Genomic DNA, 17,954 nt, shown 5'->3' on the forward strand with positions numbered 1-17,954 from the left:
AATTTTACGAAAAGCTTTTTTCTCAAAATTTAACTTTTTTTGAAAACTTTTAATTTTACCTTGATTTATCTAAAATTTTAACGATATTTATTAATAAAATGTTTAAATAACCTCATAATACCTAAAATGCAAAAATGTGCTATATTATTTCATCTCGAAAGCTCAGTCCTTCAAAACAGAAAACTATTTTCTGAATAAATCTATAATTTTAAAAATTTATTTCTAGTATCTTAAGCTTCAATAAATTTAGCCTCATTTTAATCTTATCACCCATAGTTATAAAATATCAGTAAATATTCAAAAAAAAAAAATAGTAAAAACTCATATTTTGATAGCTTTTCTATTTCTACATTGATTTCAAATGTAAGAAAACATTTTGTTTTTAACAATGAATATTGTTTATTCCTTTAATTTTTTGGGCTAGGGTAAAACTATACAATACGCCCCACTTTTTTTGAATCTTCAATAAAACAAAAAAAATAAAGGAAAATAATAGTTTTTTTGGTAAATATAAAAAGTATAGTCTTTTTTCTTACTTTTGGCATATTCATATGTACTAAAATATGTCAGCATATATTTTATATAAATCGTTTAAAAAAAGTTCAAGTGGGGCGTTTTGTAACTCATTTGCTGGGTAAAACGCCCCACACCAGTGACAAAACGCCCCTAAGGAAAAAGTAGGTACAAATGTATTAAATTAGAAAAAAAAAATTATTTGATTTTGGAATATAGAATTTTGCGATGCTTTGCGGCCGCAAATGTTACAATCTGGTATGTATACATGGTAAAAAAAACTCGTTCAACGCCATATGGCAAGATATGCGCTGAATACTAAACTTCTTTTAAACGGTCCTGTAATAATTTTCGTTTTTGACCATAATGGCCGCAGTGTCGTCCTTTTGTAATTTAATGCAATTCTTAGGCGTATAGCAAATAAAAAAAAATATTGATCAGTATTTTACTTCATAATCTACTGGGGCGTATTATACTCACTGTACTGGGGCGTTTTGTAAATTTCGAAGTGCAATACGCGCATTCAAAAATATAGCAACCCAAACTGATTTCAAGGAATTACCAAAAAAGAACTAAGAAGCCCATTTTTTGAACTTTCTAAATATATAGGGTAAAAGCGGGTGAGATGGCATACCTTTTTTGTTTTTGTCATATTTTACAAAGTAAACCACATTTCATATTTCTAACAATGCAAAAATGTTCTATATTCAATATCCAACGTATTATTTGGTTTACAGAATTTTATATTTTAAATTTATACTTTTAAATTAATATAGAAAAAAAGTTAAAAAAAAAACCATCTCCCCCTATAGGGTGGGTGAGATGGCGCATGAGTTTGTTTTAGGTTTTTATTGCCAAATTCATTGAACAAATGGTTGAACGATGTGAAGGAGCCAAGCACCAGTGCATGCCATATAATAGATTGCAACTAGTCGTCTTTTTTATAAAATTTAAACTTGGCTGAATTACTTAAAAAAATATTTAGAAGGTGATATGGCGCATGCTAACACTATACTCAATTGAAAAATTCTTGTACGGAATGCGCCATTTAACCCGCAAAAAACTGCGCCATCTCACCTTTTTTCGCATAATTCCTATTCGTAAGCACCCATAAAAAACAGATAGAACTAGAGTTCAGATTTCACACTCCATCCATAACTTATACTCTCTTGTTTGTATTGGTGTATCAAGGGTATCTAAGATCCCAACGACTCACAAAATATCGGAATAAAAAAAAAGAGCGAACAAAAATTCGAAAAAAATCATCACATGATTTGCTTTGAAATTTTTTTTTTATTTTTTGTATCAAAGACAAAGAAACGAATACTGACTACTTCGATTTAAAATATTTAAAGAAAGCTAAAAATATTTTTCATACATTTTTAGAGCAATAAATGTAAAAGATATTTAAAGTGCGCCATCTCCCCCGCAGCGCCATCTCACCCGCTTTTACCCTATACCAATTTGATATGGTCTTTATACTTTCTGAAAAAATGAAATTTTGTCTGCGCTCTCCGCAATATGTTTTGGTGCCAAATTTTTGTTTTGCAGTTTTTTTCTTTTCAGGGTACACAGAATACTACAACTCAATAACACAATTGACGAGCAACTTAAATAAGTTTGAACAGTTTTCGTTTTGTTTACTTAACAACACCTGTGTGCGTACGAGACTGGTGGGGCGTTTTGTAAACTGGGGCGTATTGTATGGTTTTACCCTAGTGTTTTTAGATTTTTTTGATAAAAAAAAAAATTTATTTTAATAAGAACTTCATACTTCAAAACAAAGTGTTAAAAAAGTCCCACCCTTATGAAACTTGTTTTATTTTGAATTTACCGTCAATAAATATTATACATTGCCTAAGGATATTTTTTTTGGGATATTTGAATTTTTCCATGTGTTTTAAGCTCTTATTAATTTTCTTATTTTCATAACTGATTGCATTATGTCAATAAAACTTTAACCATTATTATTTTAATATTATAATGAAATCTCGGTAGCTATAAACCAAGGGGTTGGTAAATATGAACGGAGAGAAAAATAATCTCTCATCGTACAGTTCGATTAAATATTGGAAGAATAAAGTGCAATGCAATTAATAAATGGGCTGTAAAACTGTGTACAATTATTAAATATTAATTTTATTTATTTATTCAACTTGGCTTGGAAATAACTTTACAAAAAGATAGCAGAAACCATATCGTGACTTTCCTTTACATTCGTCGGTATTTGTTTTCACTTAATGAACCGAAGAGAATAATTACTGACCTGCCCATTTAATTATTTTTGCGGACTGTTTTTTTTAATTACTTTACTGTGTTTATTTGTTTGTACTCCTTTTAACGATTTTTACAGATGAAAGAATAGGTAGAAAGAATTTATTAATTATTCCACTTAAGTCTTTTATTATTCTCAGTGCACTTGGTTTACTGGGAAATTATTCCCTTCTTTTTTAAGGTCTTGAATTATTGTAAAAAATTCAATTTTTGATTTTTTTTTTTAGAATTGAAATAGAAATCATGGACCTCAACGACAATCAACCCGAATTCGAAGTTGATTTCTACAACATTTCAATAGTTGAAAATCTCCCAAGTGGCTTCAGTGTCCTTCAAGTCAATGCCATCGATCGTGATCAAGGAGAAAATGCCGAATTTGCCTACAATCTTGTCGAAGAAAATTCCTCAGCTGGAGCTTTCCTAATCGACAGTCGATCAGGTTGGATAACAGTTCGAGAACATCGACTTTTAGACCGAGAAGCTCGAAAATCTATTGGATTGGTTGTTGAAGCTATCGAAAAAAATCCCTCTTACGACGAATTAAATCAAGAAGGTCCAAGTTCTGTACAAGTAGAAATAACTCTTCTAGACTCAAATGATAATACTCCAAAGTTTGAAAAAGGAAATTTATATGAATTCAAAGTTCAATCGAATGCTGCTGTAGGAACTTTGATCGGGAAAGTAATGGCTTATGATCCTGATGAAGGACGAAATGGTATTGTTTTGTATGAATTACAACGACCTAAGGGAAGTGGATTTATTCCATTCCGTTTGGATCCACAAACTGGGGCTCTATATGTAGCGGGACCGTTAAGACCTGGAAGAATTGCAGTGTTTATCGAAGCTAGTGATCAAGTAAGAACCTCTTTCTTAAAGGTTATAAACCTCCGTCTATGATTTATACCCTTTTTTCTAGCCAACAAATCCTTCGGAAAGAAGATTCTCCTTAGCAGTTGTTACAATTGAAGTATATGCAACTTTAGGAGACGAAGAAGTCGATTTCCTTGGAGCTCCCTATGAATTCTGGGTAGGGTCTGATGTCCCACTTGGTACTTCTGTTGGTCAAGTTCGGACAACTTTGATGTACGAAGGTGATGATGATATTTTGTACGACCTTTTACACTCTTATTCCGATGGAGTACCATTTGCTATTGAAGAACGTTCCGGAATCATAACTGTCATTCGTGAACTTAAGGACTTTCAAAGACTGATTTACTATTTCGAGGCGGTTGCTAATTTTGTAAGTTTTTAACTTTTACAGGCTTTAGGGGTCTAAATTTTGCCTTTTTCAGCAATTCACAAATCTAACTCAAGGCCGTCAGCTGACTTTTCGAAAATCACCATTTCGGAAGCCTGTTGATGCTTTTCACCAGATTGAAGAGGAAAAAGAGGGTATGCTTATCACAAATGTCACAATCCATGTTGTCAGTCAAAAAGAACTTACGAAACACCCTGTTATTGAGTGAGTAACTCCTAAAAGTATACTTTTTTTTGGTAACATGTCTATTTTTTCCAGGGAAATCAACGTCCGAGCTATTGGCTTTCATGTGGAAGAGAACAAAATCGGAGCTATTATTGGTCAACTGATCTACAAGAACGAAAAAGAGCTTGAAGCCCTAGAGGCTCATAAGATCTTTGCTCAAATGAATGCCTTTAAACGACTTCAACCCTCAAGTTATCGAAACTATAGCAGTTTTATTAAGAACAATACAAAAACTCGTGCAATGCGACGTCTTGAAAATGGAGGGTTTGTTGCCCTCCGGTACATTATAGCAAATCGTCAGGAAGTCATGAACAAAATCACAATTACCGACGATGGAACTCTGATGACTATTACTGGTCTTGATCGTGAAGACCGGGATCACTATGAGCTCACAATTATCGTGGAATACTCTAAGGGGCCGATCAGTGGAGCCGCTATCTATCAAGTTAATGTAATAGTTGATGATGTTAATGACAATCCACCACTTTTCGACGCCCCTGTCTATGTCGGAATGATCAATGAAAATTGTGAGCTGAGGGCTGAATTGTTCCTTAATCGATATATTAAGGTATCAGATGCTGATGTGGGGAAGAATGCTGAATTCAAGGTTGTTCTTCAAGGTGAAGGCAGTGATATGTTTGCTGTGGAAATGGCTAATAGTTCTCACAATACCGTTTTCAATTTGTTCAACCTTACCGAACAGTGGAATGAGGAACAGGAATTTGTTGACATGCAATCTTTTATCTTGGGTCCGAATTTGACCTACAGTAGCGGCCCACATTATCGAATAAGGTTCACTGGAAGAAAGGGCCTAGATAGAGAGAGGGAACAGTTTTATCAGTTAAAGCTGATTGCTGTTGATTCGGGAGGTTTATCCTCAGTAGCCCAGCTGAATGTGTTAGTTGCTGATGTAAATGATAATCCGCCGATATTTGACAAAATATCAGTCTTTAAGGAGTCGAATTTAGAGATTCGGGAATATACCACTGATATGGAGATATTCTTCATTGAGAAGCATACTCAACAGCCGATTTCGGTAATACCAAGTTACAATCTTCCCGGGTCACCGAGACTTGCTTTAGAAACCCATTATGACTTGCTGAATAGGGAAAAACGGGCTGGAGGTATGCCAAAATGTCCTCTCTTTGCTATGAGAGAGGACATAGCAGTTGGAACGATAGTTCTCCAAGTCACTGCAACCGATGAAGACTACGGAAAAAATGCCAGGGTAATGTACGAAATCGAATCGGAATCGGTCAATTTTATCGGAAGACCGACCGGAAAAGTTTTCAAGACCTTTTCAATTGATAAGCTTACCGGAGAGCTTAAAGTCAATTCTCTACCAGAAGCTATGTCCGAGGTGACCCTCAATTTAAAAGCTAAGGATATTGGAAATCTTTTTGATAACACTTGCATACGATTTACTATTGTCGATGTTAACAATCATGCACCGATGTTTAAGAAATCTTGGTATTCTTTCGATGTTCATGAAGGGCCTTACGTTCAACATTCTGTTGATAGACTCGAGGCTACTGATATGGATTATGGTCAGAATGCAAATATAACGTACAGTATTAAAGCTGACGAAGAGGTTCCATTTACGATATCACCAATTTCTGGGGTTTTGAAAATCGATGGAAACTTGGACCGGGAACAGGTTTCGATATATAATTTTCATGTAATGGCAACTGATAATGGTGAAGAAACTCAGCGAATGTCAAGTTCGGTAGAAGTTGAAATAAATATCCTCGATGTTAATGATAATGTTCCGGAATTTATTGGTTATGATGATCTTGTTGATCCGAAATTGTACAATCTTGAAGGAAATACACAGATCGCCCTCTATCGGTCGTTTTTGGGACGAAATAGTATGCCTGGAACTTTTGTTAAACAGATCAGTGCAGTTGATAAGGATTACACTGGGAATGGAAATGGTTTAGTCCTTTACTCCTTGGTGCATAAGGAGATGCCATCGTTATTCCAGATTGATTCAAGAGATGGCGTTGTAACGACAATTGGAGATTTTAATAAATACAATGACTACGAGCATTTAAATATGACAATTATTGCTTCGGATCTTGGTAGTCCAACACAGTCATCGACTGCTTTACTCTTGGTCAATCTTCAGGGACAGATTATGTTACCAGAGGTGGAACCGGAAGAACCCCTCAACGAAAACCTATTTCCCCACAGATATTACGAAGTCAGTTTGGAAGAGAATAATGCTGCTCCAATGGAGCTTATCAATCTTAACCTAACTTCCCGACATAAGACGGATTCATATCGATGGGCTTTAATTCCAGAAGCTGAGTCTTCGGATCATCATTTCTTTGAGATTGATCCAACAACTGGAACTGTTTATGCTAGTAAATCATTTGATAGGGAACTTCAGGAAACCTATCGATTGAAGATTCGTGCTGAGAAGGTATCCCGAGAAGGTCGGAATTTCGCGAAGATGACTTATCCTGTTGCTGATGAAAGAGTCATTGATTTGAATTACAACGAAGTGAGAGTTGTCGTATTGATTATGGATCAAAATGATAATACACCAAAGTTTCGAGGAAGTGGAAGACCAATTGTAGCAGTTATACCGAATACAGCAAATTTTGGCTATCCAGTAACGAGAGTTGAAGCATTAGATGCTGATAAGGGTATTAATTCAGAAATTCGATATAAACTTCTTAATGAACCATCAAGATTGTTTGGAATTGATGAAGTGACGGGGAATATAAGAGTATTGAATTCAGTTGGAGTTGATCAGAGGGTTTATGGATTTGATGTTAAAGCAACTGATCGTCAAGGAGCTGATGACGGAAGAAGTAGTATAGCTAATGTTTTTGTCTATGTTCTGGATGAGAGTAAGGAAGTTCGTTTGGTGATTTCTGGCAGGCCGGTTGAAGTTGAACGACAAATTGAAGATTTGACGGCGAGATTGAGTGAAGCAACACAAATGGATGTTAAGATAAGAATGTTGGAACCGCATGAGGGTGGCGAAGAAATTGCGTGAGTATTATTTGTATTTTGAGTTTTAAATATGTTATCTAGAAAGTTATAAGTGTAGAAATAAGTTAATTCTAACAAAATAACATCAATTTACATAACCGACTTTAAACATGTTTAAACATTAATGTACATTAATAGGTTAGAACTGGACTTCACAAACTATTTTTAGACCATCAGAAGTATTTTTTTACATAGGTTCAATGGAGAAAACTACCTATTTTTCAGGTTGACGATCTAGTTAGCTCTGAAAAGTGCTCAATGTTCGTTTCTTTCTTGAGGTATTCTCGAAAACTTGACATGATAGGGCAAAATAGACTTCTAATCTGTTTTCGGTAAGCCAAAAAACATATATTTAACATAGTCGCACTCCCAGATCAAAACAAATTTTGTTTGACACTGTGACATTTGTTGAGGTTATCTTGATGGGGAAAAATGGACTCCGGATTCGGTTTTAGCCACCTTAAAAACATATGGATTCCTCTAAAAAATAGCGCGAAACACTTTATAGAGAGTTACTATCTCTTATAAAAGGTTTGAGATAGTCCTCAGAAAAAAACCGTTATCTTAAAAACCTGTCCATTTTTTGACTTTCTGCCCATATCGACTTTTAATCAGGGGCTTCAAGAGAATAACATACTAATTTCAGACATTTTCACCAAGGACCACTTCCAATACAAAATGTGCGGGGTCCATTAGAAGAATGAAAGGAACTTGTAATGTACAGCCTAACGGATAAGCAGAGATGCACTTTTTCATGACAATTATGCTTTTTTAAGCTTGGTCAATTCCTTGCATGAGCTAGTACCCCAGAAAAATCTTTTTTTTAATTTTAGGAAGTCTAGGTACTACCGTAACCGCTAGATACATTTTCATCTCTTAGTGAATTTAGTTCGAGACGGTTATTGCTTGGTTCTTTATTCCTTTAAAATACAAATAATATAACAAGAAAAACCAAAGTGTTTCTGGGTCAGTGATTAACGAAATTAAATTTATTTTTTTGTAAAACCAAAGATTTTTGTACTATTTAAGCTTTATTTGGAGACCTTAAACATTAGGATGTTTCAAAAATAAATTTTTTTTTTTGAACCAAGCTCAAAAGTTTGGCTACACTAAGCGCGGGAACGGAGCGGGACAGAGGACTCAAAACAGTAAATGTCATCCTGAGAATTTAAAATTCTGATTGTTTCAAAAAACTTCAACTGCTTATACCTACCATAAAAACAACGAAACCAATTTTATTGTGTATGGTTTTGAAAATTGTCTAAAGATTAGGTATAAAAAGTTTTTTGGTTTTTCAAAAAATTGTTTATATACCAGTCTAAAAGTTTCAGTTAAGAAAATCGGGGAAAATGTAGTTTGAAAACTGGTCTCAGTAAAAAAAAAAAAAACAAATGAAAAAAATTTACAAATTGGCACACAAATTTTTAGATTAAGGTCTTAAAAGCACTATTGAGCTGATTGAACTAATTTCAATCCAAAATTTAAAAAAATCTGGTCAAAAAATTATCACTAAAAGTGAATGGAATTCCATGGTTGATTTAAAAATATTCGATAAATAAATATACATAGGTTTAGGTTATAACCTAATAATTCTGCTACTAATGTTAATGTTGGTCCATAAAAAAATTTTTAATTTAGCAAAAAAAAAATCGTGAGTTTAAGTTTATCTCTGTACAAATTTATACACGTTCTTTAAAGAACAGAACAAATTAAAACAACAGAACAAATTAAAACATTTTTTAGCATTTTGTTTCCAAATTTCGGTCGAAATAAATTTTCAAGGTTAATATCCGGAAAAAGCTTCTTGAATTCAAGTCGATAAGTTGCCTTAATGCAAATTTAACTTCCAGAGTATAAGAGTTCTTCTAAAAATACAAAAAAGAATAAAGAAGAATAACTAATCTGAGCAACCAAAACTAATTAATCATATTTCAATTTCTGAGAATAGAATAGAAATCTTTGATATTTGGCAATCATAAATCTTATATATAAAAATGAGTTCGTTTAGTGTGTGTGGCCGATAAACTCGCGTTTGGCTGGTTCGATTTTGGTATTTTTTTTTTTTTTTGAAAGGTATTAATATGTAGATGGTTTGTATCAAAAAAAATAATATCTTTTCTCGCATCTTTTTATAGTTGTCAATTTGTACGAGTAAAAAAACACTCTCGTTTTTTTAAATTTTTAACTAAGCTTAGTTTGGAAAGCTTTCAAAATAATTAAAAAAGCCTGATTTTGAGTGAAACAAATAATTATTCGCCTTGTGACATTAAATCCACATATGGACTGCACAAATAAAATGTATATTCAATCTCTGATCTTCATTGAGGACACGTGTTTGATTATTGCGAGTAAAGCATTGGCGCAGTTAGGATTGGTTGTTCCAAATCGTGCAGACCAAGATGTATTTGATCAGAAATACTACGCGAAAGGCAATACAATTGTTTAATCAATTAAAAGTATTTGTGCAAACCAATGTGCCGATGTTAAAAGATCAACAAAAGTATGTGTATGACACCATTATGCAAGGTGTCATTAATCAGATTTATGGTTTGTATCTATTATATTATATATTTCTCCTGTGCGTTTGGTTGTGACCCTACTTCTAAACGACTAGACAGATTTTTCTGAAATTGTGTGTGAAATGTATGTGAAAAGGTCCATCAGACACAGGTTTTGTTTTATAATTGGACCCGGTTGGTGGCGCTATTTTCAAGTTATACACTGAGGGAAAAAACAACTTAAAATCAACGAAAACCAAGTTGATTCAACTATTTATCGGAATGAACATCTTTACTTCAAAGTGGTTTGCCGTTATAAAACATCTTTAAACCAAAGTTGTTTCAACTTTGAAAAACGGCATCAATTTATTAAAAAAAAGAAAAAAATTGACAGCCACTGGGGATCGAACCTACAACTCTTGAATCTCCAGGCGAATGCTTTAGCAACGTGCTATCTCGCTGTTGAAAATAAGGGTGATAAAATGCAACAAAAGCTGAAGTCCGACAAAAATAAAAAAAAATTCTTACGTTGTTTCAATTTTAATTTAAAGATGTTTCATGTTAGTTTTTTCAACATTAAGTCAACGTTGAACGTATTACATTTTACGTTGCGTTTTTTCCCTCAGTGTAGGCAAGTTCCATAGGTGGAGTCGAATGACTGGACAGATTTTTGTGAAATTTTGTGTTATGACAAGGTTCATTCGAGACAAGTTTTGTTTCATGATTGGACCCAGTAGTTGGCACTGTTGTCGTTTTAGGAAAATTGTATATTTTGAGCGAACGACTGGACAGTCGTTAGTGGCGCTGTTGTCAAGTTCTAGGAAAATCGCATATTTTGAACGAACGACTGGACTGATTTTTGTGAAATTTTTTGTGTCTGATAAAATTCATTCGAAACATGTTTTGTTTCATAAATTGGACCCGGTAGGTGGCGTTGTTGCCGAAGTATGTATAGACAAATTTCTTATTTTTGGAGTCCGAAAGACTGTGTGATAAGGTCCATCCATGTTTTGGAAATTATAATTGTATTCGGTAGGTGACGCTGTTGTCAAATTATAGGCAAATCTCCTTCCATATTTGGAGTCCGAACGGCTGTATAGACTTTTATGAAATTTTTTGCGTTTGATAAGGTTCATTCGAGACAGGTTTTGTTTTATAGTTAGACCTGGTACGTGGTGCTGCTGTCAAGTTATGAGCAAATTCAATATTTGGGGTTCAAAGAGCTCATATTCAAGGCTTATAAAAACAAACATGATTTTACTCTTTAAAATGTTATTTCCTCAATTAAAATTGTTTACCACTAAGCTATCTCACAGTTAAAAATTGGTATGATAAACTGAAACTTAAAATTTGTTTAAGTTTTTTCAACTACCAATTTATAAATACAATTTCCGCATTAATTTAAGATGATTTAATCTTTTTAAGAAAATATTTTAATATTTAGACGTATGCATAGAATTAAGACGGAATCTTTTCATTTTAAGTCGTTTTCTTTACAATTTACAAAAAAAGATCGTTATTTTTTGGATTTCCTAAATAGCTACAAAATATGAAATTTTAGTAGCGATTGCAACTGATTGAGAGGAGTTCGAGACACATAAGATTTTGTTTTTAAAAAGATTTTTTTACTATTTGACGCAAAAAAACCGTGCCAATACCAGAAAAAATAGTGGCATGCATACAACATATGTACATATCCCCTGGAAAGCAAAATTATTATAACTCCATAGGATCTGTTAAGGACATTTTGCTTTCCACTGAAGATTTATGTTGTTATACCTACCTTAATAATAATATTAATGAAACTTGGTGCACACCCCAATTAAAATTATAATAGCTGTCAAACAAATGGTTTGCTTTTTTTAATACTTTATACAATTGTGTGTTTGTGCTCCATATATCAATATGTGGCCCGATTTTTTTTGTATTGGAAAAGGTTAACACATTACAAAGCAAAAAATTGGAAATAAATACTAGAAAAATGCGGAACGAAGTCCGCCGGGTCAGCTAGTCCACCATAAGTATTACAAAATTTTAATCACTCACATATCACATGTAAATAAAAGTGAAAGTTACGTTTTTGCCGACTCAATTCAAAATGATAACCATAACATTTTAACAAAAGGCCAAACTTTCATTGTATAGCCGGAATAAAACAAAATGTCTTCATTTTATTTAATAAATTCAATGGAAAATTCAACTTGCCCTTTTATAATCTCTCCAAATGTATACAAACACATTTGAATCAATCCATCATGTCTTATCTAAAGTATCTTGTGTTGTGGTCCCTTTTTGTTAAAAAAAACTTTCATGGGTATTGGGTGGGTGTATAGTATTTTCCTGCCCACAAGGCATATTAATAAAACTTTTAATAGAAAGGTACTGTAATTCCCCCCAAGAAGAGAGAAGTCAACCATAAAATCTCGACCTGTAGTATTTGTATATTTTATTACTTAAACTGTGACCTTCATTAGTTTTTATTGTTGTTACTTTACAAACACCTTTTACCCTAAAAAAAAAACCATTACATTAACATTTCTCCTCAAAATGAATTGGAAAAGTCATTCCATTTGAAAGAACTGAGACATCGTCACTATAGAACTTCCAAATATCAATTATAAATCATTCTTAAAGGTTGAAGTGTCATTTATAATCATTTCATGTCAAAAAGTGTTTGAATACATTTTTGTCTGATGTAAAAGAGTGTAAACAAGTTTCTAGAGCTTAAAAAAACGGAACTACACTCAACAAAAAATGTTTCTTTGACAAAATTTGCATGCTCAAAATTTTAATGTTAATGTTAATGTTAATGTTAATGTTAATGTTAATGTTAATGTTAATGTTAATGTTAATGTTAATGTTAATGTTAATGTTAATGTTAATGTTAATGTTAATGTTAATGTTAATGTTAATGTTAATGTTAATGTTAATGTTAATGTTAATGTTAATGTTAATGTTAATGTTAATGTTAATGTTAATGTTAATGTTAATGTTAATGTTAATGTTAATGTTAATGTTAATGTTAATGTTAATGTTAATGTTAATGTTAATGTTAATGTTAATGTTAATGTTAATGTTAATGTTAATGTTAATGTTAATGTTAATGTTAATGTTAATGTTAATGTTAATGTTAATGTTAATGTTAATGTTAATGTTAATGTTAATGTTAATGTTAATGTTAATGTTAATGTTAATGTTAATGTTAATGTTAATGTTAATGTTAATGTTAATGTTAATGTTAATGTTAATGTTAATGTTAATGTTAATGTTAATGTTAATGTTAATGTTAATGTTAATGTTAATGTTAATGTTAATGTTAATGTTAATGTTAATGTTAATGTTAATGTTAATGTTAATGTTAATGTTAATGTTAATGTTAATGTTAATGTTAATGTTAATGTTAATGTTAATGTTAATGTTAATGTTAATGTTAATGTTAATGTTAATGTTAATGTTAATGTTAATGTTAATGTTAATGTTAATGTTAATGTTAATGTTAATGTTAATGTTAATGTTAATGTTAATGTTAATGTTAATGTTAATGTTAATGTTAATGTTAATGTTAATGTTAATGTTAATGTTAATGTTAATGTTAATGTTAATGTTAATGTTAATGTTAATGTTAATGTTAATGTTAATGTTAATGTTAATGTTAATGTTAATGTTAATGTTAATGTTAATGTTAATGTTAATGTTAATGTTAATGTTAATGTTAATGTTAATGTTAATGTTAATGTTAATGTTAATGTTAATGTTAATGTTAATGTTAATGTTAATGTTAATGTTAATGTTAATGTTAATGTTAATGTTAATGTTAATGTTAATGTTAATGTGTAATTTTATGATTCAAATGCTCTATCTGATGTATTTATCTCTATTTTTATCTGTTCTTTGTTTCAGGACTGATGCCTATGTCTATGCCGTTGACCTGCGAACTAATGCTGTCGTCGATATGGAAACCCTTCACAGGTATTACCATTCTATCCAAATTAACAAAACTTTGACTTCTAATTTTTTGAATTTAAATTTCCAGCTCCTTAAGCTTGCTACTTGCTGAAAACTCTTCATCCATTGCCGAGCCCCGAATCTTGGAAGTCTCAGATTTCGGAACAGTCCGGTCTTCTAGTAAATCGGTCTCCATTATGGGTGGCACCGAAATAATTTCTCTAGTTTTGGCTGTCCTCATTTTGGCGGGAGCCTGCACTACTGCCCTCTGTCTGGTGTGCTTCAAGCAAAAACGGTAACCACATAAAACCATACCCCACATAACTTTTATCCATTAAGACTGATAGTTCTAGAGTTTTTGGTCAGCGTCACTGTAAGGTATCTTTGAGATACAAAAAAACTAAAAAAAAAAAATAAAAGTAAACTGAACGTTGAAGCACAATAAAATTAAAAAATTCCACAAAACATGAGTGTGTGTTGTTTCAATTTGCTCGAAGCTCTCTTTTTGCCACCTTTTTGGCTTGACTCTTTGGTACTTTAAGGCCACACAAGTCTGTGGTAGCACTTGTTCTTGTTTTTGTATGTTTTTATGTACTTGTATGTGGGCATGCTGGACATTGAAAAATAACTGTAAACTCTTATTAACTCGATTCCAGGAATGGCGAGCTTAGAAGGTATGCAATAACAATGCCTTTGCCATGAAGTGCACCAGACTCTAAACTCATTTCCTTCATCAAAGACTCTAGCCCTATTATATAGTATGCTTTGCTTTGGTTCCTACTTCACATATATTTTTTTTTTTATTAATTTTCTTGTCAGATGGACGGAACAAGAATTTCCATCATCGGAAACTGGTCTAACTTATACGATAGCAAGGCTAAACGATGTTACCGGCGGTGGAGCTGGCGGTGGAAGCGGCAGCAAAATATTGCGGAAGACCATAAGCAGTCCAGAGTCAATGTGTTCCACGCATTCATCCAGTACGATGCAGAAACCGGATATCTTTCACAAAACGCCAACCATTCTGAGCAACGAGTTTGTATATTTTTTTTATGTTTTTGTTTTTTATCATAATTTCTGTTCTGGGTCTTCTAATAACAGTAGATCTTGAGAATTGGGTAATTTTTATGAAACATGTTTTTTTTTTACCTTGTTCCCACTTCATTGGAGCAGCATGCGTCCCAGGGAATATATTGATGTCCCGTTACCAAAGTCAATTATCAAAGCAAACCGGTCAGCTGGGACAGCAGAGCACGAGCCTATGGCATATGTGACCAAGTATAGCACCTTTCAGGCATCGAATAGCTTGTGAGTATAATATGGTTGATGGAACCTTTATGGTTTGGGTTTTCAGGTGCGGAGCGGCTTTTGTGTTTTGAAATTTAAGATTGTTTGGAGGTGTGAAAAGGGTCGGTGTCAAATCAAGTTTAACGGTTACTGGGTTATTGTCACAATGTGGGTTAGTGTTGGAACTTTCAATTTTGAAAATAAATGTTACATTGTCGTTAGATGTTTAAATGGAAGGGTTAATTTCTAATTCTATGAAAGGTTTTACTTTCTTTTAATAAAAGGTTTAGAAGTTATTGTACCTTTTTAATATTTTAACGTTGGTGTAGGATTGTGGGAAATTTGATGTACCTATTTGGCTTTCGTTTTATTGTATGATGCGCCCATGGACGTTATGGAAAAAAACTACATTACTCGACTCCTTTTTATTGGAAATTCATTAAATGCGATGAGTGCATTGAAAGTGGTAAACCGAATATTAATCTTCGTTAATCGGTGGTTTCGTTAGATTTCTCTCCAATTCTAGAATTGAAAAAAAAAATTAAAAAATTGAAACTATGTATCTGAGTAAAATAAAAGATAAGGTGCACTCGAGCTCCGGGGGGGCGGGTCACCTAATCCTCTACCACATAGATTAGAGTAAGCAAAACGTAGGTCACTGTGGTGTATGAGTACCTACTTTTTTTGAATTTATTGTTTTAATATGAGATACAAAATATAAATAATGTTAATTTTTACCAAAATGTAAATAAAATAATTTTAACTTTTATTAATTTTTAAAAAACTACATTTATAAAAACCGTTTGTGTATAGGAAAGTTAAATATTAAGTTAAAAATGTGACGTATGTGATATGTTCATTTGATAGTCATACATTTTTGTTTTTTTTTTTTTTTGTGTTCACATTTTTACGGAATACATAGCAAATTTCTAATAAAAAAGAGGTTGTCTGTAAAGCCGGTTTACGGACGATGATTTTACGTGATAACGTCGTCAGAAAACAGGTTGTGTACTTTTGTTTAAAATGAGTCAATTGAAGCGTTTACTTATTTCAAACAATCATAATTTACTAGAAAAAGCTAAAAAAAAAATACCTTTTTTCTCATTATATTAATTTTTTTATTTTAAAAGCTTACAAAAAATTATGCAATTTAAAAGCCAAGTATTTCTTCTTTTATTTTTAAATTTTTATAATGCGCAAAGAGTATAAAAATAATTTATTGAAAACAATCATTTTCATCAAAAAAAGCAAAAAAAAATATGAATTTTTATCTTCTCACGTCATTAATTCCATTTTTTTCCCTAACAACCTATACAAAATTTTATACCACCTGAAAGCTTATTGTCTATGAGACATCTACAAAAAGAGTTAGAATTTTTTGAAATCGATCAAATTTCATTAAAAACAGCAAAAACAAATATTTATTTTTATGTTCTCACGCTATGGAATCAATTTTTTTGTTTGACAACCTATACAAAATTGTATACCATGTGAAAGCTTATTATTTCTCCTTTCATATGACGTATCAATCTCATTTCAAAGATGCCTACAAGAGAAGTTAGAATTTTTTAAAGTCAACCATGTGGAATTTTCAGACTGAGATTACGGTACTTCCCACACTGGTGGCTGTTCGGGGGGCAACAGATCTCCACTGTTGTTTTGATTTTTTTTCGCAAGTTTCTTGATTTAACATTATGTAGCTTGAAGTTTGTCTACCGTTATGTTTGATATACCAAATGAAAGGTAATTGTATTAGAATGCTCATAAAAGTTTAATAAAATTTCTATCTGCTCTTGGTCAAAAGTTATAACGTGTTGAATTCTAAAAAATTATTTTACCGCTATCTCAAAATTGTGTTTACGAAAATGATTGAAACTTCGCACATATTTAGTCGTAGTCATGGTCTATCATTACACCATATACTTTATTCCTGTATCTACTAAAGAAAAAAAGATAAAAATAATAAAACGATGAAAATCGGATAAAAACGGTCAAAAAACGTGTGTTTTAAAAACTTGTTTCTTCCGTTATTCAGTCAAAACTCACTAAACGATTCCAATTTTTTGCACATGTATGTATAAAGCCGAAACCTACATGTTCTATAAGTTTGAGATTTTTTGAACGCTCCAAAAAAAAAAACTAAAAATAAAAAAATACCCAAAAATACCCCTAAAAAAAAAGGTGTTCTTCAAAAATTCATATTTCCAATTGTTGGGAAAAAAATCCGTATTAGACGCCTAATATTTTTTCCCCTCATCTTTCACCTGGTACCTTTAGAATTGTCAAAAAAAATTTTCCCTACCAAAAATCATCATTTTGTCATTGCCTCAAAACGTGTTTAACGTTCAAACAAAACGTTATTGCTTGGTTTCAAATTTTTTTAGAATTTTTTCTTAAATGCAGTTATTCTTAAATTAGTTCCATCTATCTATAGCAAAAAAAAAATCAACGCTCTACAACTTTGCGTTAAGATCTTAGCCCAAATTTCATCTTTCCGTTTTACCCCTATTTACCCTATTAAAAGATGGAATTTTTTAAAATCCTTCAAATGTATTTAGATTTAGGTTATTATCTTTCAAATAAGCTATAGAAGATTTTTGTATCTCTAATAGTTTATTTTTAATTTTGAATTGAAATTTTTTTGCCGCACTGCGAAAGTGCGAGAGTGGAACGGGAGAAAATGGCGTCACTTTTTTGTGGTGGCTGCCATGGTTCATCGATTTATAAGACGTTATCACGTCAAAAAAATGCGAAATTCAAAATGTTTCTTGCAGAAATTTGAAGTAACCTAGACTCAGATGACAATGTTATACAAGATTCTGATAAAATCAGGCACAATAACGTATAAATCAAAAATTCATCTAAAAACGTAAATTATTAAAATGTAATTTTCCAAATCGTTTTTTAGCCTTTTGATTTTGGTTTATTTTGAAGGACCTCGCAAGTGTGAG

General features: G+C 32.0%; 1 protein-coding gene across 1 annotated transcript in view; it reads left to right on the plus strand.

Moving 5' to 3' along the window:
- The window catches only part of LOC129913381 (cadherin-89D), a 33,543-nt gene that overhangs the window by 14,383 nt on the left and 1,206 nt on the right, over positions 1 to 17,954 (plus strand). Inside the window, 8 exon segments of the mRNA XM_055992008.1 lie at positions 3,015 to 3,642; positions 3,704 to 4,027; positions 4,080 to 4,249; positions 4,304 to 7,273; positions 13,672 to 13,821; positions 13,823 to 14,011; positions 14,536 to 14,751; positions 14,890 to 15,024. Of these exon segments, the coding sequence (XP_055847983.1) occupies positions 3,015 to 3,642; positions 3,704 to 4,027; positions 4,080 to 4,249; positions 4,304 to 7,273; positions 13,672 to 13,821; positions 13,823 to 14,011; positions 14,536 to 14,751; positions 14,890 to 15,024 (4,782 nt within the window).

This window comes from Episyrphus balteatus, chromosome 3 (assembly GCF_945859705.1).
Source record: "Episyrphus balteatus chromosome 3, idEpiBalt1.1, whole genome shotgun sequence".
Lineage (NCBI taxonomy): Eukaryota > Metazoa > Arthropoda > Insecta > Diptera > Syrphidae > Episyrphus > Episyrphus balteatus.